This window comes from Mauremys mutica, chromosome 7 (assembly GCF_020497125.1).
Source record: "Mauremys mutica isolate MM-2020 ecotype Southern chromosome 7, ASM2049712v1, whole genome shotgun sequence".
In the NCBI taxonomy this organism is placed as follows: Eukaryota; Metazoa; Chordata; order Testudines; family Geoemydidae; genus Mauremys; species Mauremys mutica.
The window spans coordinates 32,954,463-32,981,039 of record NC_059078.1 but is presented as its reverse complement, the minus strand read 5'-3'; the positions used below and the strand labels follow the sequence as shown (position 1 = coordinate 32,981,039).

Below are 26,577 nucleotides of genomic sequence, written 5' to 3'. Positions count from 1 at the left end.
GTGTAACTCATTCCCACATGACATCATTGAGGCCATAAGCTCTGCAGGATTCAGGATATCAGACACTTGCATAGTTAATGAGAATAACCAGTTAGAAAAGACATTAAAAATAAGCAGGTGTTTTGGAAGCAATGAGGGGACAAGCCAGTTTCTAACTACAGGGAGGCAGTTATCCCATCACTGCCTACTGCAGATTTCCTTTCCCTGAACTATCTGGTGTTGGCTGCTCTTGGAGACAAGATACTGGAGTAGATGAACCCCAAGTGTGATCCATTCTGCCTCTTCCTGTTGTGGCAGAAGCTTGCACCATGCTCATTGAAAATCTGCATGGCTGACAAAGGAGCAGACTTGATGTAAGCTCATTGCTAACCCTTTACAGGCAAGAGAGGGCAGTGTGTGGTTTCTTGTGCATAGTCTGGTGATTTTGAGCCAACAGAGAGGCTGTTTTTGGCTCAAGTATTAATGCCCTCTCATGATTGCTAGGCTGGGTGGTGGTGGATTAAGATTCACTTACTCAGCAGATGGAGCTAAAATCTTTATTAAGGCAAAACACTCAGCAGGTAGTGATCAGTTACAAGTGAGAAGATCATCAGGTTGATCTCATCATAGTTGCCTTCAGCAGTGGACAATACAGTTTCAACTTCCCTCTATTACACAAGTTTTTATTTTTTCTTATACATCTGTGTTAACATGGAAATGAGAGCCTAATTCCCTTTCCCTGGCAGTACAAGTTTAGTGTTAGTTCAAACCAACATTTTCTAGCTTTTTAGTTACTTATCTTTTCTTCTTATTCCAAACATTATTATTTTACAATTTCTTACACATACACAGTTCTACTTCTGCTGTTAAACGTTATCAGACCAGACATTTAAAATCCACAGCAGGCTTCTCTCAGGCCTAAATATGCCTTCACTCCCACCAGGCAGCTGTCTTGCAAAAGATGCACTTCTTTCCCCTTGCTTGGATCTCCTTTTGTTAATGCGTTTAAATACTGGGAGGCAGATTTTCAGGTGTTTGATAGTGACTGGCAGGCAGGGTTTTTTTCTAAAGCACGCAGCTCTCATTTAGACACAAAAAATAAGCAGCCAGCCTTGGTGTGAAAATCCCCCTTTCTCAATTGAATGCAACACGGAAGCAGCTGGATTCCTACCATCCACTCTTTGGAGAAAGGGGAGGGCTGTGTGGTCTCTGACACCAGTACCAGCAGGGTGCAGAATGCTGCTGCTGTGATGTGTTAGGACTTTGCACTGGTGTAAATGACTGAAGTGCAGGGTCCCACATCTACATGCTCTCCTTTCCCCCTGAAGTATCGGGCTTTTCCATAATCGCTCCATTATAGGCAGCCAATCAGAGCATGGCCCTTACAGGCCTCATTGCTTCCTGTGCAGCTGGTGGTGCTTGTAATTAACTTCCCCTTGGGTTGAACCACAGTGGTGGGAGGTTTACAGTGTGGTGGAGGGAAACTCAATCCTGAGGAGTATTAAGGTTGAGCTAGGTATTCATCTCCTCCAAGGCCCAGGAGACCAGTGATAGCAGAAGGACTGTTGACACCTCTTCTTCCCACTAGGGGTTTGCAGGGTGAAAAGTTCTCTCAGGAACCCACCATTCCCCCCCCCCCTTCCTTTTCAATCCAAGGCCTGCTTTGGGAATGGGATTATAACCCTAATGCTGTTGTTGGCATGGGAAATTAAAGTACACTGGGAAGTTATGGAGAGTTCTCTGTGCTAAATGGGCCATACAGGTGCACGGAGGAGGGGGGAATCCCTCTGTTGAAGGAGGACTAGAAGTTAATGTGCAGGGGGGATTTTCTGCTGAATGGGGAAAGGTAGCTGTGTCCCAGGTTTAGAGCTGTGGCGCAGACTACACCCATGTACGCCAAGCTCCCTCTGCCATCTAAAAGTGCAGGAAGGCTGGAGTATTTGGTCCTGGTGAAGCCAAACTGCAAGGCCAACAAAAATATTCAGGTGGGCATTTACATCAGTGCTTTCCAAGGGGCATGGATTAGCATTCACATTGCACTTCCCATCAGTACCCAGCCCAGGCCAGTTAATGATCCAGCCAGCAGTCCAAATTTGGTGATGAATCCTGGTCACCTGCCACCTGAGGCATATTGCACATACAGTAAGATTTGCTTTCTCAGCCTGGGTCTGTCTCTTGGAGTTGTTCTGTGCCACCAAGTCCCAGCCAGGGGGGAGGATGTGAATGGAGTCTGTATATGCTGTCCTAATATCTCAGTCTCCCCCTGCACCTCAGTCACTTTGAGAGTCTGGACGGTTATCTTTGCCGTAAGCACTTCCATTGCCCCATCCACCTACTATACTCTTCACACCTCTCAGGGAGAGGGGTTTTTTGCTTCTGCCCCAATCCTCACCCACCAGACAGGAGCCAATGTTTGGGGACAAGTCACATGACACACCCTGAGGGTTTAGGATGCACCCAACACATCTGTCCATTTACCCATGCAACCTAGGTCCTGCAGGTTGTGCTCCATCTGCTGACTGACTTGGGCATGCTTTCCAGCTAGAAAGGATATGCTGACACACGTTCCTGATACATAGATCTCCACAGCTGAAAGGATGAGAACATCAGCCCACATAAACATTGAGTCTCTTACTGAACGCTGCTCCGCTCTCAGCAACAAGTTCCACTGGCTAAGGGATGCAGTGTGTGTGAAAAAGTATTTCCTTTTATCAGCTTTGAATTTGCCACCTTTCAATTTTGATTTTCCTCTTGTCCTCATGTTATTAATATAGAAATTTCTGATCTCTTTTCTGTGCCAGTCATTTATTTATATAATTTTATCATGTCTCACTACACAGTCACAATCATTTTAGTCTCTCTTCATATGTATTTTTCCCAGTGTCTTAATCAGTCTCCTTCCCTGTCTCTGAATCCTGTCTAATTCTGCTCTCTCTCTGGAGATGAGATGAGAACCAATACCACCCCTCTAGTCCAGATGGGGATGACTCATTCATAAATGTTCGGTCACATTCCTTATGCATCCTACATTTTGTTTACTTATTTGACTGCTGCTGTTCATTCACCAGTGGTCTTCAGTGTCCACAGTTTCAGATGCCCTGGGCTTTCCCTAGAGTGGATACAGTTAATTTACAATCCAGTAAGGTATATAAATAGTTTAAAGAATCCCCTCCTAACATGCATTACTTTGCATCAGGTTGCCCTCTCCCTTAGCATGGTTAGGGCCCTCTGCAGTTCCTCAGAGTCTTTTCTGACCTAAAAACATTGTGGCATATGTAAATTTTGCCATGTGGCTGCTCACTTCCTTTTCCCAATCATTTATAAATATATTACCACCACCCATCTTAATACAGAACCTCAGATCACAGCACTGTCAACCTCTGGCCACACTACCATTTATTTCTACTCTAAGTCAGTTTTTGATTCAGGATGGTACTTCACATCTCACATTAGCACTAGTTTCTTAATTAGCCTCCAGGGAGGGCATTTGTCAACAGCCTTTTGAAAACAAAGTATAGCATCCATTTCTCTTTCAAGTACTGTCTTATTGAAATTCAAATAATTTTTCTAGCTGAATGAGACAATTTTTCTTTGGAGAAGCTTTGTTGGTTGGAGTGTATTTTAATATGATCTAGGCATTTTAGTAAGTTATCCTTTCAACTAATTTACCAGATAGAAATGAGACTGACTGATTAGTAACTCCCTAGAGCCTTTTTTCCCAAACATAGGTACACTATTTAATATTCTCCAGTCCAAAAAAATGATTTTAATAAAGCACTATACCAGGGATGGCCAAACTGACTTGTGAGCCGAATACAGCTCTTTACAGTCAAAGTGAAGCTCATAGACACACACGCACGCACCCCGCCCCCATTCTCCACCTACCAGAGTTTGTGGGGAGGGGAGAGGAGCGGAGCTCAGGACCTCTGCCTTGCAGCAGGGTGGTGGGGTAGGGGCTTCTGCCCAGCAGGGAGGGGGTCTTGGGGCTTCAGCAGGAGTGGAGCTGAAGCCCTGAGCCCCAGCAAGTGCTTCCCGCCCTGGCTCTTGAACTTCTGAAGATTGTCGTATGTGCCTCGAAGGGTCAGTAAGTTTGGCCACCCCTGCATTATACATTTTTCCTAGCAGCTCAGCCACTTCATGCCTAAATCCCCACGGGTTTCCAGCCTCAGCTATCATTAATTGTCTTAAACAACAAAAACACCCTTTAGTTATTTGTTCAAATTCATTGTCCTAATTTCATTCTTGCACATTGCCTGCCACCATTTACGTTCTATTGCCTTCCTGTTTCCTGAAGGGTAGCCTTTTTGCTCCCTTAGCTGGACTCAAGCTGGGTAGCCTGACTGATCACTTGTTACTTTCTGATTTTTCTTGGGTACTTATGAGCTTTATTGGAATAGATTTAGCCAAATGGTAGTGAGTGGAAGTGACTGCTGTGTAATTGGCACAAACTAGCATAAAGGTATCAACTAGTAGCAAGCTGTTTACTACTACTTGGCCCAATGCTAAATAGGGTAAAATTTGGAGTTGCACATGTAGTTCAATTTGTTTATAGTTTGTGGCATATCTATGACAATTCAACTGCCAGTAAGCCAAGTTTTGGTTTGTGCTTAGAGAGGAAGGAGTGCTAGGTACCTGTACTACTACTTGGAGTATAAAATGTTGCGGTCTAAATTAGCAGTTGCCACTCAAGAAAGAGATCATGGAGTCACTGTGGATAGTTCTCTGAAAACATCCTCTCAATGTGCAGTGGCAGTCAAAAAAAACTAACAATGTTGGGAATAATTAGGAAATGGATATATAAGAAGACGGAAAATATATTACCATTATATAAATCCATAGTATGCCCACACCTTGAATACTGCATGCAGACCTGGTCACCCCATCTCAAAAAAAGATATATTGGAATTGGGAAAAAATACAGAAAAGGGCAACAAATTATTAGGGGTATGGAACAGCTTCTGTATGATTCGAGATTAACGACTAGGACTTTTCAGCCTGGAAAAGAGACAACTAAAGGGGGAATATCATAAAGGTCTATAAAATCATGACTGGTGTGGAGAAAGTAATAAGGAGTAAATAACACTTTAACACAAGAACTAGGGGTCACCAAATGAAATTAATAGGCAGCAAGTTTAAAACAAACAAAAGGAAGTATTTCTTCACACAACACACAGGTAACCCATGGAATTCTTTGCCAGAGGATGTTGTGAAGGCCAAGACTATAACAGGATTCAAAAAAGAACGACCGTATATACTCATTCATTAGCCCGTTCGTTTATAAGCCGACCCCCCAAGATGGTTAGGTAAAAATAGCAAAAACTGTATGACCCTTTCATAAGACAACCCTACATTTCAAGGGTTGTCAAACTTTGGTTCCCTGCCATCAGGGTAAGCCGCAGGCAGGTCGGGACATTTTGTTTATTTGGAGCATCTGCAGGCATGAGTCCCTCAACTCCCTTTGGCTGCAGTTCGCTGTTGCCAGCCAATGGGAGCAGCGGGACACGCCACTTCCCGTAGCTCCCATTGGCTGGGAAGGGTGAACCGTGGCCACAGGGAGCTGAAGGGCTCCATGCCTGCAGATGCTACAGGTAAGCAAAACAACAACGTATTAGATACTCAATTCAATGATTCCATAGAGTTTAAAATCACCAAATTTTGGTGTAGATCCGTTTTTAAGCCGACGCCTGCTCTTTGATGCGTCACTTTACCAAAAATATTCGGCTTATGAACAAGTATATACGGTAGCTAAGTTCATGGAGGGGGTCCATCAATGGCTATTAATCAGGACGGGCAGGGATGGTGTCCCTAACCCATTCCCAGCTTTTGGCAAACTGAGGCAACAGGAGATGGATCACTTGATGATTACCTGTTCTGTTCATTCCTGAAGTACCTGCATTGGCAATCACTGTTGGAAAACAGGATACTAAGCTAGATAGACCTATGGTTTGACCCAGTATGGCCATTCTTAGGTGTACTTAGTGCATGGGGTGTTCTTAAAACTATTTTCCTTAACTTTCTTCTAGCTGGATTTCCATGAAGATTGAACTGAATTCTACTCCATATACTGTCTGCAGGCAGGGTAATTATAGTGGGGAAATAGTTAATTTTTTTAAAAAATATTTTAATTCAGTCACTTAAGAGATAGCCTTCAGCTCAGGTGGAGGGACAGTGGTGATTTTTGGCAGAGTGGTTGCCTTTGATCCTGTATGGCAGTATTCCATGGCATACAGCAGCATAGAACTTCCCTTCTCTAGTTGAAAAACTGACAACCTGTTTTTCTTCTATCCTCTCCTTGAATGTAAGAAACTACCTTTGCAACATTGCAGAATAATGAAAAAGTGCCAGCAGGGTAGTGGTTTAGAATTACATTGCAGCTTTACTTCTTTCAGTTACAGCACTTGCTATAGTGTGTCATTAATGCATCTACTATAAATATACAACTACTGGCACCTAGAAGCACATATAGATTTGGTTATCAGGTGTATTAGCTTTTTTAACTGCTGAATCAAGTATTGATAAAACCTTCAAATTGGTTACATACTCATCTCCACAAATCTCACTGGAGGAGATGATTTAAAGGAAGAGTTTAACCTTTTACAGAAAATACATCCTATATTCAAACAGGATACAGTGTACATAAAGTACAAGTGACATTTCTGCACAAAAGGGCCACATTCCAATGAGTAATCAAGACCCTAGTACTTTTCTAGTAATTTCCTAGACAGTTTGTAAATAATTTCACCAGTAAGACTTCTGAACAGAAGTACATTCTTCCCCTTTGGAGACCATTTAAAAGGATGCTGATGGAATTAAAATTCATACATAGGGTGCAATGACAATAGCATGTTTATAATGTAGTTTCTGTTGGTCCACGGGCTGGGAGGAACTATGAAAATGCAGTAGCAGGCTAGTGTTGGTTTAGGCCCAAGGCCAGCACAGACAGTTACAAACCTTTGTATTGCCAAAGCTAGTTGCTAAGAAGTTACTTTTGCATGTACTTGATAATGTGCACTAAATAAATACTCTTACCTTCATTTAATGGAAAATCTTTGGTCTCTTACTGCAAAATGTGCAAATGCATGAGGCTTTCTTAAACCTGAATACACTTCTCAGCTCAGCTTCGGTCTTCACAGAGCCACGTCAGGCAGCGTTCATGGTACTAGGTTAGCAATGTGTTTTGTCTATGCCAGTTATTATGAGCTTAGCTCTCAAGAAGAGGGAGTTATTTCAGACAGTAGTGAGCAGATCCAGAGAGAGAAAGGTCTGGGTCCCATCTTCTTGGGAGTTAAGGGTAAAAGGACAATTACCCTGAACCAGTGACAAAGGCAAAGATATTTAGCAAGGATACTTGAGATTCCTTTAAGCTGTGAGATATAAACCCAGAACTCGCCACTTTGTGAAAAAAGTCGGTCTTTAAGGTGTATCATTTTCAATACAACCAACAAGTACTGTTGCCAGTTAGTTACACACTCAATCAGTTTCAATTTCATGTGTTTATTTTGCTTCCCTAACCTTCTGCTGTGAAGCTTGTGCTCTTACAAGCTCTTTGGATAGCGCTAGCTGCTCTCTGCAAACCAAAGCAGACTTGGGCCATGACTACGCTACATAATTAAGTCAACCTAACTTACGTCGGCATACAGCCGCCACAGTAATTATATCACTTGTGCATGTCTACACTTTGCTCGTTGTGTCGGTGGTGTGCATCCTCACCAGAAGCATTTGTATTGATTGTACTTGTCAGTGTAGGGCATTGTGGGACAGCTCCTGAAAGCTATTAACAGTTGACATAAGCAACGCAGTATCTACACTGACACTGTGTCGACCTTGACTCTATGCTGCTTGTGGAGTTGGCACTGCATGGCAGTTATGTCACCTGGTGCAAAATTTAAGTGTAAACACTTCCATAGTTAGGTCAACAAACTGCCTTGTTTCTACCTGTAGTCCAGCCCTCAGTCTTTGTCTGCACAAGCAATTTATGCTGGAATAATTATGTTGCTCAGGGGCATGGAAAATCCACACGGACCTAACTCCCAGTGTAAATAGCGCTATGTCAATGGGAGGGCTTCTCCTGTTGATACAGCTACAGTGATGGGAGCTCTCCCATCGGCATAGATAGCATCTTTGCTACAGCAGTGCCGCTGCAGCATTTTAAGTGTAGACAAGCAAGCCCTTGGAGATAAGAGGAAGCTTCCTCTGGAGGAGTTTCCTCCTGAGTCCTAATATTAAAGATTTGTTTATGTCCCAATTGAAGCAGGTTAGCTTATATCCCTCAAATGTTTAATTTCATTTTTTAAATGGCTATTATTGCCATAAGTGTCAAATCCCTTTTTAAAGCCTCGAACTCTTGCTCTTAATGCTGCCTTGGGACAATTAGGGTTGGTCTATGCTGAAAACTTAACACTGGCATAGCTACATCTCTCAGTGATGTGAAAAAAATCCAGTGTCCCTTAGAGATGTAGCTATGCCAACCTAACACCCAGTGCAGACAGCTCTAGGTCAAAGGATGAATTCTTCTGTTGATCTTGCTACCACCTCTCAGGGAGATGGATTAACTACAGCACCAGATTACCTCCTGTTGGTTTAGTGAGTGTCTACATTGAGGCGCTACAGTGGCACAGCTGTGCCGTTGTAGCATTTTAAGTGTAGACATAGCCTGAGTTCCACAGACTAATTGGTAAAAGATAGTATTTTTTCCCACACTCTCCAGTTTGAATTTGTCACCTTATTTTCACATCCAGCCTCTTGCCAATTCCCCCCCCAATCATTTAATAGAATTAAAATTTAACCCCCCCATCCCCCAAAAAAACTAGGATTAGAACACAAGGTAGTTTAAAAAAAAAAAAGAGCTTCTACTGAATTTCACAATTCAAAGGCAAACAGATAGAAGAATACAAAAAGAACATTCTAGACATTTTAATAAACACATCAGCAATGAAAAAAACTCAAACTTTGGCATATGAGATCAAAAGTCAACCATGTGTTACTAGTTACATAAAAACACACAAAAATCAGTTACAATCAGTACAAAGCTACTTACTCATATAGTAAGTGATTATAAAACTGTTGAGAAAGATTTTTGGCTTGATGATAAAAAGATTCAGAACAGAGGTATGTACATAACCTAACTGTAAATTCTGCCCAAAGGACAGACACCATTTTCTACATGCATGAGTGACAAAGCTGAATTACCTAAAGTTAAAAAATTCTTCTAATCTAGAACATGTTTAATTTAAATTTCCATGTCCAACCCAGACTTTCAACAACAGCTACAGAACAGCAAGTGTACTAGGGACTGGATATTTGAGATGGAGCAGAGAATGTTACCTAAAAACTAAAAAAATTGCAAGAAGTTCACACCCACAGCTATATTTTCACCAATTCCAATAACTACAGAATTTCAAAGTTTTCTGGGTACAAAATCATTGAACCATAATCTAAATTTCTAACTGAAACTGTTTTCCTACTCAAGTTTAATCATTTACCTGTCTGCATTTATTTTTAAGTGCATTTTAAGAAGTTAAACAGGTTCACTCAACATATTGGAAGGCTAAATATTTGTGGATATAGTAAGTGAAGCAAAATCTAAACAACCACCCAATAGGCAAGGCAACTGCATACCACATCAATTTCAAAATCAGATATAAATGACTGAAACATACAAAAATATGCATCTTCTAGAAAAAAGTTGAGGTAGCTCCTGCATTTGTCAATTTGGAGAGAGAATCTCAGTCTGGTGAGGTGGCTACACCTCATGGACTATACAAAGGAAGCTTGATGAGAAGTCACATTATCAGTCCTCTTGGTTTAGGACGGGACTGAGTAAATACAAAGGTGAACTATTCACTACCACCAGGGCTGGCTCCAGGCACCAGCTAAAGAAGCAGGTTCTTGGGGTGGCCAATACCAAGGGGTTGCACTCTGGCCGCTATTGGGGCAACACATTCGGGTCTTCTGCAGCAGCGCGATTGCCCTGCCGCGGCTCCCCCTCCCCCCGCTTGGGGCAGCACAAAACCTGGAGCCGGCCCTGACTACCACCCAGGAGACACCTATGGCGGGAAAGAAGCCCTCACCAATAGAGAACACAATCTAGAGTAAGAATTAAAATGCCTCGCATCCTAAAGGAGGAAATTAATGAGTCATCGCTTTGGCTGGCCTGTGACGAAGATGTCCATCAAAATCACTCCACCTCAAAGAGCTTCTAGAAAGAGCAGCAACATTATTGCTACTAATAAAAAAAAACCCACTCTTGTCACCATCAGGAGGGAGCAAGCAGGTTCTAACCCCAGTAGATAACATCATTGTCATGTGGTAGGTGCAGCCAGATGGAACATCAGGAAGAGTCCAGGAAGCAAGTTGGGATTTTGAATATCCTTAATCCTTGCAGATGTAACATGCCCCTAAAGTCCAGCAAGCCACAACCATTCTTGTCGGATTTTTTTTTTTTTAAACATTAATCAAATCCACTCCCACCCCAATCCACTTGAAAGTGAGTCTCCTCCTTGATCCTTGCCCTCACAGCTCACCTCTTCTCCCCTCTCTTGCTAACCTCACCTCTGATTCCACGCTAGTCATCATGCAGAGAGACATCCTTTTCCTGTCCCCCGTTTTCAGTCCTTCAGAAATCATTCCTTTAGTCTGCCCTTAAACATGTAGGCCACTTGCTTCTTCCTAGCTACTCTGCCTTACTTAGAAAATTCAGAACATTCTCTCAAGGCAAGACATTTCCTTAGCCCTTATCCTTCCCTTCTCTATGCCTGTCCTTTATCAGTTTCAGGCTCCATGTTGATCTAATTTATGCTCTAACAAATTCAGGGCAGGGACTGGAAGTTCAATTCTGGCATCATGTAGATGGCAAACACCTAATACCTTCAAATAGCAGGTTTAAATGCCCAGAAGAGCTAATGGAGAGCTCCACGCTGCAGAGGTAGATGAATCTGGTACCAGGCAGTCTCTGGGGAGAGGTGCTTTGGAATGGGAATTTAGATGAGATAGTTGACCCACTTTAGGAAATGAAGTCATCCACTGCTCTTCTCCCAAGCACATTTTCTGTTTAAACTATAAGCTCCCAGGGACCTCTGACATGTCTGTTAAGGGGTACACCTAATGATCCAGCAACAAATCTTACAGCACATCTTAAGAACAGAGATCTGGCCTGCTCTTGGACAATACTCCAGCTCTCTTTACTGTTGTGCACCAGTTGGCTACCACATTTCTTCCCTAGAGCTGGCTGCCTTGCAGTGGTGCTGTATGTATGCACTCATTAAAGTCCTTTGATTTACCTTTAGGACAAAAGGAAGAGAGTTAAAGAACATGGGACATTACCCCTGAAACCAATTAAACTGGAAGAAAAAATACACCAGACAACTTTCTAAACTGTAAATAGCCCACATTTTATTTACAGTCAATACAAAAACTAACTCATTTCAGATGTATAGATTCGAACATCACATCTACTGCAAACTTAACACCGGTGTAAAAAGAAAAAGGATTTTAATGTTACATAAAAGAGCATTTGCTCTTCTATTCAGAGAAAGCAATTGCTCGGGTTATAAAAACAATACTGAGCAACAGTCATTGTGAATTGCATTTATTAGGAATCCTGCATGAGCAGCTTATGTCTGATTAATGGAGACATTAGCATCAGGAGTCGCAAACAAAAAACCGATTCCAGATATGCTATGGCATTCTTAGCCCTACTAGAGCACGAAGGAACTCGAGTCTTCGACTTTCAAAGACACAATGTGCAGCAGTTGTCTACATCGTTCCTGGGGTTGCAGCACAGGTTCTTCTTGAGATAATAAATTCAGATCATTCTAAAAACGCAACAAAAAAGGCAGCTGAAAATAAAATCCCCCAAAGTAAAGACCAGGAGAATGCTATTTGTGTTGGATGTAGTAGCATGTCTCAGAGACGCCTCATACTATCGCCTCAAATAATTCTTTAATCAAGTGACATGAAGGAACAGAGCCAAAACGACAGGCTGTAATGACACCTGAGATAGCATGGGAGGGAAGGAAATTTAGTAACTCAGAATCTGCAGAGAACTGAATGAGGAAGCCAGCCTAGTAAAGACGCAGATTGGCTTTATGCTAAGAAAGCGTGTCAGGAACATGTAATCAATGATACTGCCCCCATCTGGAACAGGAACCCCAACCCCACTATAGGCGGCGGTGGTAATTAGAATGTAGCCGAGCAGTATGCATATAATCGCCATAGGCACCCGAATAACGGGCATAGTCGGAATGCGCTTCTGGAAGACGGCGATAATCCAGCGGGGACTTTGTCGGCGAATGACGGTACACAAGTGGCGAGTCTGCTAAACGACGGTAATCTGAGAGGTCAGATAAACGGCGGTCAGAACTGTACCTGGTCAAGAAAAGAGACATTTAATGAATAAAACAAAAGGGTCTGTGATAATGGCCTAACAGCGCCCTGCTTAAGCAATATATATTGGGGAGACCCTCATGAGAGATCAGAATCTCTTCAGTGAAGACAGTACCCACAGAGCAACACTATTAGTACACGTCTCACTAAGGCAAACCAGAGGAACTTGTGAGTTAATTAGTTCTTTTCAGAACAGTTCCTTAGCTATCTTTTAACTTCTTCGGTGGATACCTCAAATATACTTGTTAAATTTCCCCCAACTCTTAGGCAAGTAAATAGCACATGGGAAAGCAAGAGCTGGATATGCCTGCCATTTCTCTTAACAAATGCAGCCCATTTACTTATTAAGCACTGAAAATAGGGAAGACTGGTCTGATGACTTATGGGGTTGAGGATACTGGTTAAAATCCAATCCAGGTCAGTAACGGTGGTCTCAGTCCAGTTCCTAGAGAGCAGGCACCTACAACACGGCACCACCACAACTGACAGTAGTTTCAGTCTTTCATTCGCAGTCTAAGCAGAGGTGCCAACCTGTGAGAGAAACTGAACTCCCCATCTTAGCCCTAAGAGTTGTAGTTCCAAGTGAGGGATAAGGCACACTGTCTGTGGTAGAGTGCAAGAAATCTGCAATGCCATTGTCTGGGGTATACACGCCCTAGGCAGAAGAAATTTCCAGGCCCCAGGGCTGCCAATCTTGCAACTTTCACACAAAACTGTAAGAAAACACTAAAATATCCAGTAGAATCTGCAGACCAGTAAGAGGGGTGCGCCAGCATATTATCCCACCCTTCACCCTAGCCAGACGCAACAGAAGCAAAGAAATTGTAAGGGGGTGGACTATGTAAGGATCTGTATTACTGCCAGAGTGGGAAGCCATTTTGTCATTTTAATAATGCATCGAGTTTCACCTCCCACCCTGCCAATGCTTCCAGAACCGTAAGTTAGTGTAATGTATTAGCAGGGGAATTTCCACCTTTTGGTGAAGCAGAACCAAGTTTATAAAGGCGAAGACCAATAGACTTGTATTGAGTCTGACTGCCTCTAGTCCCTTGGGCAGTACATCAAGATCCTTGGATGAGAGGCTCTATTTATGTGCAAAGTATTATCACTGGCTTAGCAGCATACCTTTTAGCCAAAGCAGATGATTTTTTGAAAGGATCATCATAGCCAGCACTCCGTGGAGGAGAGAGACGGGTGCGTTCGTATGGTGGTGCGATGGCAGCAGCAGCAGCAGAAGACTGAGACAGTCCCAAATACGGGGTTGCTTGTTGTCCAAGCTGGGTTGGCCCATCATATGCAGTCACAGGCTGAGCTCTGAAAGTGACTGCCAAAGGAACAGAGGAGGGCTGCTGTGCTGTATATGAAGCTGACATTGAGTTTGAAGACTGTGTTCTATAGGGTGTGGTCAGTGGAGCAGAGACCTGTGATTTGTAGGAAGCTGCTGCAGACTGATTGCTATAAGATGCAGCCAGAGTGGATGCAGGCTGGGCACCATAGGTTGCTGAGAGCACAGCTGTAGGCTGGGCGCCATACGAGGCTGAATGGCCGGCCACAGGCTGGGCGCCATACGAGGCTGAATGGCCGGCCACAGGCTGGGCGCCATATGAGGCAGCGAGAGCTGTTGCAGGCTGGGCGCCATACGAGGCTGAATGGCCGGCCACAGGCTGAGCACCATATGATGCTGAGAGAGTAGCTGCAGGCTGGGCTCCATAAGAAGTTGAGTGGCTGTCCACAGGCTGGGCTCCATAAGAAGCCAAGTGGCTGGCTGCAGGCTGGGCTCCATAGGCGGCTGCGTGTGTGGCCACAGGCTGTGCTCCATAGGTGGCTGTGTGACCAGCCGCAGGCTGAGCTGCATAGGCAGCAGCTGCATGTGTGGCTGTTGGCTGAGCTCCATAGGAGGCTGAGTAACCAGCCACAGGCTGAGTACCATAAGAGGCTGCATGCGAGGCTGAAGGCTGAGCTCCATAGGATGATGCTAGTGTTGCTGTGGACTGGACCCCATAAGAGGCTAACTGGGAAGCTGCAGCCTGGGTGTTGTAAGCAGCAACCTGGGCGCTGTAGGAATTTAGCGATGAGGCTGCAGGCTGGGTATTAGAAGCTCCTAGTGAAACAGAGGACTGGGTTCTGTAAGTATTTCCAAGTGAGGTCGAGGGCTGGGCCCTGTAAGATGCTGCCTGTCCCGTTGTTGGCTGGGCTCTGTAAGACATTCCGAGAGATGCAGAGGGCTGGGCTCTGTAGGTTGCACCCAGTGAGGTTGATGGCTGAGCTCTGTAGGATGCTGGTTGCGCTGTCATGGGTAGCGACACAGTGGCAAAGCCGATTCTTGTTGGTGATCGTCGAATTGGGCTTCTGTCCCTTCCAAAATATGAGGGAGATGCTTGTCTTGTCTGAATGTCAAAGGAGTTGTATTTGCTTGAAGTGTTGGTGCCACCGAAGCGCTGCTGATAATCATAGAGCGAGGATGCAGTGTATCCTGCAGAGACTGATGGATACGTAGAGTCTGTAGGCCTAAGCTGCTCATAACCGTCGATCTTGGGTTGATATTTCTCTCTAAAGTCCACACTTGCTCTCTTGCTCTTGTCAGTATTGGTGCTTGCCTGGGCATTTTGTCCTGCCCCCTTTTTCTGAACATTAGTAGAGAGTTCCACATTGACTCTTCTTCCTTTCACTTCCTTTCCATTAAGATTTTCGATGGCAACTTTTGCATCTGCTTCTTTCTCCATGTGAACAAATGCATAGTCTGATAAAGTAGACAGAGGGTTATCAGTGAAGAAGACAAGACATTTTATTACAGGATCGAACACTTAACAGATGCACGCATCTCTCTGCTATTACTTAAATGCAGTTTGGGTATAAACAGAGTCTGTATTGTAGCCTTCCCAATAAACTGCGGGCTAGCAACTAAATTACCCCAATTTACCATAGCTGCTACATTATGAAAACGGCAGTCTATTTTTTAAAAAAATGTAGAAAAAACCCACCAGTATCTAATCACGGCACAGAAAGAAATTCATGTGCTCAGTAGGTCTGTTTACAAATACCTTCAAATAGTTCCCAAAATCTTAAGTTCTGCAATATTGTCTCATTCAGTCCTGAACACACTGAGCCAAATTGAAGTTTATGGAGTCATACCAGAGTTGAATTTGGTTCATTCTGTACCATTAAAGAACACGTAACCAATACGGTTTTCTTGAAATTTCAGGAAGGAAACTATCACTAGTCAAACTAGAGATTCTTCCAGCAGCTCATGCTAATCTTGCAAAAACATCCAAACTAATCTACTTTGGAACCCTCTAGTTTGTCGAAGGTATTACGCTGTAGAATACAAACTTAAACAGGGTTAAGAGGACTGTATTTAATATCTATGAAAGGATCGTTAATAAAATATATTTAGTCAGTGGAGTGAGCAATCAATTTAAATATTTGTGAAAATCAAGTATGTCAGAACATCTAGAACCGAGACTGGGCGCCTTTTATATTTTAAAAAGCCAAAAAAGTAGCAGCCCCTTGACTATTCTGACTTTAATAATCCTGAAACTTAGTATGGGGTAAGCTTTACAATTACATTGAAAAATTCAGTATTTCAGAAGGATTTACCTCTAGTTTCTCAACTTATTTTTTATTAAAAAAGGAACATTTTCTGCGCTGCATCATACTAGACAACCAAATCCACTGACATTTTCACTTGCAGTACAGGGAGGAGTTATTTTAAAGTCTACATATATTAATAATTTGGTATCATCACCTCTCACTTACAGAAACAGTATGGTTACCCTTAGTTTTTTCTAAAATAATAATAAATAAAATAGTCTGTGGCAGGACCTCAGGTTGAACATAATAGCTACAGACTCTCTCAGGGTTATGCAAGACCCGACTTACACAAATTCACACTTATGGAAAAAGTTCCATAAGACAGAAATAGGATTTTTGAGTCGTGGAATTTTTTGCGTAACATACGGGTATACATTTCCGACTTGCGTAACTCAAATTTTGTGTAAGGCTTTCCAGAACAGAACGATTGCGTAAGTCGGGGGGTGTCTGTATAGCAAATTCAAAGCTACAGCGGCTCAGATAACTATCTTACACACCGAAATCTAGAATGATATCTTCTTATAAGCATAATTCCAATCTATACCAGCAAAACACTTGAAGTGACATTTATGACACCTGAGGAGCTAGGGAATGTTCCAACAGCAGTAATTCTAAAACAGTTTAGAAAACATACACTTATAAGAAACTAGAATTTTACTGAACACAAAGCAAATCCCTAATCCAATATTTCATAATTTAGATCCCTGTACTCTAGAGGACATAGAGCCAACCCCTACACGCAACCCCTACACGCAGAGGACACCTTGTGAATTAATGGCTCACGGGATGAAAATCAGCCCACACAAGCCCCATTGCTCATCTTCCCTGCTACAATCCGGAATCCAGGCCTTGCTATTCCTCCACTCCTATATTGAGGGCCGTGGCAAGTCATTTCAATTTATTTGCCTCTGGAGAGTCTCCAGCCTTTTATAATGAACGAGGAGAAAGTAACTGGCTACTCATGGACTGGACAGTCTCAGCAGGCTGAGCACAGCTCACAATATCATTTTTTTGGGAGCCTTTTCCAGTGTACTGAATCCCAGTATGCAAGGGCTGACTTGGGACCAGCAACATGGGAAGCTGCACTGTCCCTGGTGAGCACCCTCTCCAGGGGTTCTGTAGGCTTAGGAACTCAGAAGTGCCATGGTAAGGATTCTTAGTGTTCAAACATGGCTTCTGCTGTCCTACTTCACAAATAGGCTGTCTTTCTCAACCAACAAAACAGAATGGAAATACCAAATTTAATCTGGAAATGAAGGAGTTGGAGCCATGCTGTACCCCCAACCCCATCCCTCCTTCTCAAAGGCTCACTTGGCCCAATAGGGCCCTACCAGCAAGGTTGGCTTCCAGTGATCCAAACTGTTGTGCTAGAAAGACATCCGACTGTATAGGCAAGCAAGATCTGCGGTGTCCAAACACATCAGCTGCACCAATACCTCACAGGCTCTCTTAAAAGTACCTACAACCATCCTTCTGCTATTACCAGCAGGGCCAAATGAAACCTTGGGATTTCCCCTGAGTTCAGCAAGGCCTTATATACTTCAAGGAGTTGTGGAGATCTTGCCTGCCCTTGTTATTGCCCTTCATGTTTGGTGAATGGTGAGAAGCTGGTGTTTTTTGGACATCAGTAATGCTGTAGCTGATTTCTGCCTATAGAAGTAGGTGGTCCCAAGGCCTCTGCACTAGAAAAGTAGTTTTCAGCAATACTGTTATGGTGCAATCTTTCAGTAAGTGGGCATAACAATCTGTTGTTCATGTGTGATGGTCAGGTCTATGAAAACAGATTCACAGATTAAATTTGTAGATGTTAAGGCCAGAAGGGACCATTATAATCATGTACTCTGACCTCCTGCATAACATGGGCAAGATAATCCTGCCTGTTTTGGGCAGAAACAGAATGTATCTGAAAAAGAGGCACACACAATTTCAACAGAGAGACTCCAACTGATGAAGAATTTCCCACATCCCTTGGTAATCTAGTCCAAATAGAGTAGTGCTATAGGAATCACGACTCAGACCTAGGCAGCTAAAAACATTGAAAAAGAAATCTCTCAAAGTCTCGAGAAGTCAGCAAACATCTCAACACACTTGAGTTGGCTGTGCAGATTACACCATACTGGACTTTTATCAACCACCTGCAAATGAAGATAAGGGCATTAAAGCAATTCAGGTGAATCACTCAGAATTCACTTTCTCCAGTAATTACAGAAGAGCCATCACCACTATTTATGGTTTGGTTCTTTCATTCTCTTCCTGAATTAAAACAGACCCCAAAGCTCAGTACTTTCTGAGCACATTAGAACCCTAGAGAAAGGGCTCCCTATTGCCCAATGAACAAAGCATATGGAAGCATCTGTGCTGGTCAGTTCCTATACGGTGAACATTTGGCATGTGGCATAAATTATATAAATTGCATGATAGAAGGCAGGCTGAATACTCTTGAATTGGTCAGGTCAAGTGATGACTGGTAGAGAAAAAAGCAGCAACATTGCTATACAACCTTTGAGGATAAGACACTCAGCAACAGTATTAGCAAATCAGCATGAAAATGCAGAGGGCCACAGCGAAGGGTTCTCATGCTAAATGGGGGACTTGGGCTCAGGCCTGAGCCCAAAACATCAAGCCCTAGGCCAAAGCTTTGGGCAGAAGGGCTGGCAAGATCCTTTGAAGGGAAAAACCGCAGCTGGCAACACCAAAATTGAGATCCCTCTCCATCCTCAAATCAGGCTGTGCAAGGCATGACAAAGGGAAGGGATTGTTATTTACAGTGAAGAAAAAGTTAACTAATAGGCCATGCTTCCAGTGGCACTAGTACACACAGGTTCTGTTGGTTACAGTTAATCAGGTCACAATCAGCGGCGAGTCTAGGTCACTCAAATCTAGCCCATACAACAGGTGACACTTGGGAGTTTTTTCTTGGGACCCATGTGTAAGAGGCCTTATTTACCTCAACAGGAAGGGGAAATAATTATGCAATTAGAGATGCTATTGTTCCACACCACCACACTCTGAAATGAGTCCATGGCACACTCAGGCACTGCAAAGCTGAGCTAAACCCCGGGGAGAGAAGGGTAGCCTAACTGCAGCAACAGGCAGCACATAGTATGGGGAGAGCATGTTGTATTTAATATTAGGTCCAGGAAATGATGCCTTTCATTCCTTGCCCTGGATGAAGAACTTTATAACATTCAGAAGAAACTCACAGCTCATGTGCAGACAGGACTCTGAGTACATTGGGCTCATTTGGTTGAGTCAGGAAGCTGGGAAGTCTGCCACAGAATATTTGAATATAGTGGACAAAAAGCTAGGGGTATTTGCTGTGGGAGAGGGGGCCCTTTTTAGCCGTAATATTTGGATTAGGAAAATTATTTTCTCCTAAGACACCATGCTGGAAGTGAGAGGAAGTTAAACCCCTGTGAGAAAGGGCAAGAGGTCGATTAAGATTAAGGGATATTTCCTGTGCCAGGAAGTGTACCTTTAGAGGAAAGGGAGGCTGCATGGAGCTCTTTGCAAATACACAAACAAAAAGGCAGTAAAAAAGTGATAAAGGAAAATAATATAGCACCAAAAGAGAGATAGCTAAAAGGAAATGAGAGGAAAGGGGGAAGAGACAGCACTAACACAGAAAGCTACTGCTATTCCCCCTGCTAGGCTCTGGGGATGGAGCTGCTCCCAAGCCCTTGAGGCAAGGAAGCCTGTTACCTTTCATTACCCTGGATTATGGGCTTTGGCCAGCCCTTCAAAGTTGTGCGGTCCCCTAGAAGTTCTGGGATGATACAGTTGATTGGGTGTTATGGTATTGTTTTTAATAATAGCTGCATGGGCACAGAGGCTTGGCCTGGAAGGGGTATTTACACTGGTAAATGAGAAATGGTTACACACGTTGCATTTGGTGGCAGATTCATATCACTCGAAACAGCTCTGCAGATGCAACGGAAAGGAATACCAACCCCTGCTCCATGATTGTGTGTAATTACCTTTGATTATACAAGTAATTAGAGGAATGCGGCATTCAAAGGTGGCATGAAGCTGAAAAGAGTGCCAAATTGGTTACTGGCCCTGAGATACCATAGCTAATGTATCTCACTCAATGTACAGCTCCTACATAAGGGAAAGGGGTGGTGGTGGTATGTCCATTAAATGTTCCCCTATAAGTGTCACACATGACGGCGGCTCCAGGACATTAGAAAATGACACAGTATATAAAAGGGAATTTTTATGCAGGAGAGAAGTAGGGTATTTGGTTTCAACAGTACCTCACTCAGTCACTGGCCCACATCACTGGTATTCCAGGACAAGTAGAGAGGTGTTGGCAACTTTGAAATGATGTATTTGACAATAGGCTCATGAACTGCCTGATGGTTCAGGGTGCACATATGAGAATTTATCCACCTTTGAGGACATTATCTAAGGCTTAGAGAAATGTACCTGACAGGTACTAACCCTACATCTAAGCCTAATAGCTAGAGATAAATGCCTGTGCTACATAATATTTCAATATAAAGCAACTGTAATTGTTTGTGTTATGTTTAGCTCCAGAACTTAAATCATCATTTTATGTAATAATTGTGTTACTGGAGCTGATGGAGTAGCCGATAATTTAAGATATATTGTTCAATGAATTTCAGCAGCATTCATCAGATAGTAGTCAAACAGTTGACTATAACGATTATAAAGTCTGCCAAATTCCAGTGAAGCTGGAACAATAATTGTGAATCCTATTCACTCATCTCTCCTGCTTTATTAGACCTTCTCTCTTGCCCTGCAACCTAAATCCTCAGACTGTATTTGTCTTGTCCAATTTACCCCATTAATCTCTCCTGCCCATACACTCCCATGTTCACTTGAAAATGTTACCAGACTCCAAAGAGACAGAGGATTAAACATATTGGTCAGACTGATATAAAAGGAAGCTGCTGGGGTTCTTTCCCCTGTCTCTTGAACTCTGCCTGATGGCTCCACCATCCAAAATATGACCCCATTTTTCCTCTTCTGGTTGCTATCGTTCCTCTATCCATGTCTCCCTCTGATTCTCCTGGCAGTGACCAGGTTGTGTGAGATCTCTGCTCCTTTACTCTTCCCCTCAACCTTCTGGCTGCTGCAATGGTTGTGCCCTATTTCTGCATTCTTCTCCCCTTGGAAGAGCACCTCCACACACACGCAAAGACCACATTGTCACAGAGAAGGACTGGGGGGATGTTAGATGCTGTTGACACCTTTGATGTCACACTTCATCACCCACCTGTACCAGCTGAAGAGACCTCACATCTCCAGCAGGTATAGGGGTTGAATTGAGAGGGGGACGTGCTCCTTGAAGGGGTGAGGTGGGATGGGGTGGTGAATACCTTTGTCAGTGTACTCTTCCATGCATCCATACTCCTGGAAGAGGCCTCACACAGCTCCTTGCTGTGACAGAAGAATATGGATTAAGGCAGTATCTGCCCCAGGAAGTTTAGAGTGGATGTTTACCCACCTGCTAGTGGAAGAAAGTAAATGCTCCGTGAAAGGGGGGTTGGGAGCAGTCAGTACCTTTGTTGATGTTGCACTCTGCCACAGTACCTGGAACAACCCCTTCATCTCTCCACTGGTGTATGCATGGGGGGCACGGGGTTATGGGAAGTATCTGCCCCATGGAGAGTGAGGATTGATGTAGTCAGCACCTTTTAGGTCACATTATGGACTCATACTGCCAAAAGAACTCCAGTAACTCCCTGCTGGTGCAAAGACAGGGAATTGGGGGGGCACTGTTTGCTTCATGAAGGATTAGAAGGGGTCTCTGCCCCCAGATAGGGGGCAATTTCTATACCTCAGGCCCGGGTTGCTGAAAAAGCCTCTGCCACTCCCCACTAGTGCAGGACAGAGAGATTGGGGGCAATACCTGCTCCATGGGAAGACTGGTACTTTTGATGTTACGTGCTTTGCTAAAGAGGCCACACAGTCCCCCACTGGTGCAGGGAGGAGTTAGGGGTAGTATATGTCCCAAGAAAAATGTGGGGAATTGGTACCTATGGTAACATCTCACTTCACAGATGCATACTGCTGGATTGATATTGGTGGGGGTCTCCACCTCATGAGCATGTTGGCACTCCACTACAGGCCCATATTGCTGGGAAGAAAAGGAAAGACGGAGGGAGGTGGTATCTGCCCATAATCAAGTGGTCAGTATCTTTAACCATGTGGCACTCCACCACAGGCTGGAATTGCTAGGGTGAAGAAAGATATTGGACTTAGTCATGTGGTGTGGGCCCTGCTCCACTGAGGGGATTGGTATCTTCGACTGTTACACTCTGACGTTCTATACCTTGGAGGAGCATCCTGTAACCCCCATATTCCTCATTTTTATATAACCATGATCTTACCTTATAAGGCATGCTTTATATGTATCTGGGAAAGGTTATCTGCTAAAAGTCATTTATCTATCTATATATGTATATCATTAATGTATATGAAGTTATGAGAATTGTGTTGTATGGTTGTCACTAAAACATGCTGTCAGTTGGGGAATCAGTTAATTATTAGCTCCCCAGGGGCAACAGCAAGGAAAGTAACCAAACGTCCCATCAACAACCATTGTCCAGCAAGGGAGCTACAATTCAATGACTCACCTGCATGAGGCCATACCAGGGAAATTGCTCAATCCTGGCTGGAGACTTAGCAATGCCCCCAGACATGCCAGGATTTGTGATCCACAAGCACATGGGACTGAGGGAATAAAACAGAACACAGTGGCCCCATGCTGGGCCTTTCTCCTTCACCCACCTACACTGCAAGCAACAAGGACACTCTGAAGACTCCAACTGAGGGGACTGACCCAGATTTCAAGTGTGAAATCTGTGTACTATGAACTCCAAATCCAGTGCAGTGAAAAAAATTGTTTAATCTAGACTGGGGTCTCAAATATGCAGCCTGCAGGCCGCATGCGGCCCGCCAGGTTATTTTCTGCGGCCCATGAGCTCCTCGTGGGCCCCCCCCCCTGCCCTCCCCCAGCGTTTACCTAGAGCAGCTCTAACCCAGAGGCCAGCAGCTCCCATTGGCCACAGTTCCCCATTCCCTGTCAATGGGAGATGCTGGGGGCGGTGCCTGAAGCAATAGCAACACACATACCCCTGCACCTCTTCTCCACCACGTTCCAACCGCTTCCCAGAGCGTCACAGAGGCAGGGCAGGCAGCCTGCCCTGACCCCGGTTCACACTGGGCCAGAGCCCACCCCCGAGCCCCTCCTGCAGTCAAACCCCCTGCCCTGAGCCCCTTGCCGCACCCTACACCCGACCCCCCCCCGCTGCACCCCAACCCACTTCCCTGAGCCCCTTGCCACACCCCTCCTGCACCCTGATCCCCTGCACTGACCCCCTGCTGCATCCCTCACCTCTCCTGCACCCCACCCCACTGCCCTGAGCCCCCTGCCGCACACCTCCTGCACCCTGACTCCCTGCCGCACCCCTCACCCCTCCTGCACCCCACACCCCAACTCCCTGCCCTGAGCCCCCACCACACCCCACACCCCTCCTGCACCCCCTGGGGGCAGGGAGAGGATTTTGGGGAAGGAGTTGGAAGGGGGCAGGGAAGAGGTGGGAAGAGGCAGGGCAGGGACAGGGCCTCATGGAAGGGGTGGAGTGGGGGCGGGGCCAAGGGCAGCGGGGGTGGGGGGTCAGTAATGCAGCCCTCAGGCCAATGTACTAGTCCTCATGTGGCCCTCGTGGTCATTTGAGTTTGAGACCCCTGATCTAGATGTTGCCCAGTCTAACAGGGTTGAGAGTTTAGACTGCGTGCTTATATTTTATGTACTTTTGGTAACTAACTGACTTTTTGCCTAACATTCATATTCACTTAAAATCTTTTGTTGTCAATAAATTTGTTTTACTGTTTCTCTTTACCAGTGAGTTTGTATGAAGTGTGTGGCAAATTTACTCAGGTTTTGCAAAGGCTGGTGTATATCCACTTTCCATTGATGAAGTGGTGAACCAATTAATAAATCTGCATTGCTCATCTTGAGCAGTGCTTGGGATGTAAGGCTGGGAAGACTGGGCTAGTGCCTTTCCCTGCGTGATTCATGAGTGGCTCTGGGAGCATTCATGCAATCTAGGTGGGTGTGGGGGCTCCACATGCAGTTGTGCTGAATTATAACAGTGCTTCGAGGGGTTTACTGCTTGTCACTAGCAAGGTATTGTGAGAGAGAGCCCAGGCTGGAGAGTTCAGGGGGCACAGCGGTCCCACAGTCCCAGGCTGCACTCCAGGGATCCCATCACACACTCCATCATGATTAGGGCTCTGTGTCTGGCAAAAGTCACGGATTCTGTGACTTTCTGCAGCACTCAGCCACTTGGGCGGCCCCACAGCCAGCCGCTCGGGTCCCAGGGCAGCGGGAGCAGCCGCAGATCGGCAGCTCCTAGCATCAATCAGTCCCAGGGCGAGCAGCCGCTGGCTCCCAGGGCACCCCATCCCCAGTAGTGCCCCCTCTGCAGCTGGTGCCACGGGCTTTCTCCCACACCTAAGATTCAATCGGGGTATTAATGGTATAAGTCATGGACAGGCCATGGGCCATGATTTTTTGTTTCTGTCAATGACTTTTACTAAAAATACCCATGATTAAATCGTAGCCTTAATCATGACTCATGGGCCCATACTGCTGGGGAAGGAGGTTGGTTGAAGGGATTCCTACCCCATGGGGGAGAAGAGAGTTGGTATCTTTGCCCCCATCACATTCCATCTCAGGCCTGTACTGAGGGTGGGGAGTGCCGGGGAACTGCCCGACCACATCACACTCCACCATGGGTCTGTGAGGGAGGGGGGAAAATGAGCCCAGGGGTTGGTACCTTTCACCATGTTGCATTCCACCATGGGTTAGGTGTGTGTGGGGGGGGGGGGGGCGCTGGGGAACCCAGCAGAGGGAACCTTTCACCACAGGTCGGCACCAGGTGGCCATGAAACCCGGAGGTCAGTATCTTTCACCACATCGCACTCCACCATGAGCCAGTACTGAGAGAGTAGAATCTCTGGGGGGGGAGGAATCTCAGGGGTTGGTTCCTTTGAGCACATTGCCGTCACCTCAGGCTAGTACCAGGGGTGGGGGGCTTGAGGATCCTGGAGGTCACTAACTTTGACTACGTTGTACTCCACCACAGGCCGGTACCAGGGGTGGGTCAGAGAACCCAGGGGTCGGTACCTTTCACCATGTCGCACTCCACCATGGGCTGGTAGCAGGGGTGTAAAGTCCCTGTCCCGGGGAGAGCGATATCCCAGGGGTCCGGTGTCTGACCACGTCGCACTCCACTACCAGCCAGTACCAAGGGTGGGAGGGGTCCATGTCGCACTCCACCATGGGCAGGGAACCTTGGAGTCGGTCCTTTTGACCACGTTACACTCCACCATGAGCCGGTATCAGGAGTGGGGGGGGGGCGGGGATCCTTGTCCCGGGGTTGATACCTTTCACACCACACTCCACCACGGGTTGGTACTGGGGAGGGGGGATGTTGGGGAGCCCGGGGGGTCGGTACCTTTCCCCACGGCGCACTCCACCACAGGCCGGTACCGGGGAGGGGGGGATGTTAGGGAGCCCGGGGGGTCGGTACCTTTCACCACGTCGCACTCCACTACGGGCCCGTACTGCTGGAAGAGCGCCCGCAGCTCTCCACTGGTGCAGGCCGCCGAAACGTTACCCACGAAGATCTTGCAGGTGTTGGTGGGCCGCGGGCGGGACGGCTCCACCACGATGCGGCGGCCGTGCAGCTGGTGCCCGTTGAGCTGGGCGATGGCGCGGACAGCGGCCGCCTCATCCCGCAGGTGCACGAAAGCGAACTGCTTCATGAGGGCCACGCCGAGCACCGGGCCCACCGCGCCCGTGAACAGCTCGCCCAGCTCCTCGGCTGTGGCCTCCTCGGGCACGTTCCCCACGAACAGCTTCACTCCGGGACGCATGGCCGCGGCCGAGCTGGCACCGGGGCGCTGACAAAATGGCGGCAGCGCCTCAGACCTTCTGAACGCTCAGATGGGAAGGAAAGAGGAAAGCACCACCCGGCCGCCAACACGCCTGCGCAGCGCGCTGACTGCCACCGCCTACGAGCAACTGCGCCTGCGAAGAAAGACACTCGGCTAATACCGCGCCTGCGTGCTACTGTTGTCTTGCGCACTCCTGCCTCTCCATCCACGCCTCCGCTCTTCTCCTAGCAACGTCGTTGCGCCTGCGCACTCGAGGCCCAACCGTCTGTAACCTTTGTTTTACATCCGTCACAATCCGCGCCAGCAGCCCTAGCTCGCCTGCGTATTTCCGGCGTCTCCCTTCCTTTGCGTAGTTACGAATACACCTACTCGGCCCTCCGGGCACATGCGCAAAGCCTGACCTTGCGTTGTTAACTGGCCAGTAAACAAAATGGTGCAGCCGCCACGCACGTGCAGAGTGCTCGGTCTCGCCCTCAGGCTACGGCACCGTGATAGGCAGGTTCCGTCCACACCCAATGACCCCACCATGTTCTTCTTCTGTCATGGGAACTACTCCATCCCCAACCCTCTCCCCCCAGCTGGGAGGGGGGGTCTCCCCACTCTCCTGCTGGGGGATTAGGGAGCCCCCTTTCCAGAATCCCCCATCTCCAGGGCACCTGCCACCCACCCCTGGAACCTATCCCAGAG

At 45.9% G+C, this 26,577-nt stretch overlaps 1 protein-coding gene across 4 annotated transcripts; it reads right to left on the bottom strand.

Moving 5' to 3' along the window:
• Positions 1-506: 506 nt before the first annotated feature.
• LOC123373813 (RNA-binding protein 14-like) lies at positions 507-26,563 on the bottom strand. Of its 4 annotated transcripts, XM_045022968.1 has the most exons (3): positions 25,524-26,443; positions 13,489-15,103; positions 8,878-12,345 (listed from the first exon to the last, which is right to left on the bottom strand). In XM_045022968.1, the coding sequence occupies exons 1-3, from the start codon at positions 25,867-25,869 to the stop codon at positions 12,138-12,140; spliced, it is 2,169 nt and encodes a 722-aa protein (XP_044878903.1). In that variant the 5' UTR covers positions 25,870-26,443; the 3' UTR covers positions 8,878-12,137. The 4 variants fall into 4 exon arrangements, with proteins under 4 accessions (XP_044878905.1, XP_044878903.1, XP_044878906.1 ...); XM_045022970.1 differs by lacking the exons at positions 8,878-12,345; positions 13,489-15,103 and adding an exon at positions 507-3,088 and having other exon boundaries at positions 25,524-26,563; XM_045022971.1 differs by lacking the exon at positions 13,489-15,103 and having other exon boundaries at positions 11,729-11,792; positions 25,524-26,563.
• Positions 26,564-26,577: the final 14 nt, after the last annotated feature.

What these genes read in the sequence shown, in the direction of transcription:
- LOC123373813 (XM_045022968.1), bottom strand. Translation starts at nt 25,869, where the DNA reads ATGCGTCCCGGAGTGAAGCTGTTCGTGGGGAACGTGCCCGAGGAGGCC. An exon ending in GGAGTGCGACGTGGTGAAAG is followed by an intron (nt 15,104 to 25,523) that starts GTACCGACCCCC and finishes CTACTTTATCAG; the next exon opens with ACTATGCATTTGTTCACATG. An exon ending in TCATCTGCTTTGGCTAAAAG is followed by an intron (nt 12,346 to 13,488) that starts GTATGCTGCTAA and finishes TTTCTTGACCAG; the next exon opens with GTACAGTTCTGACCGCCGTT.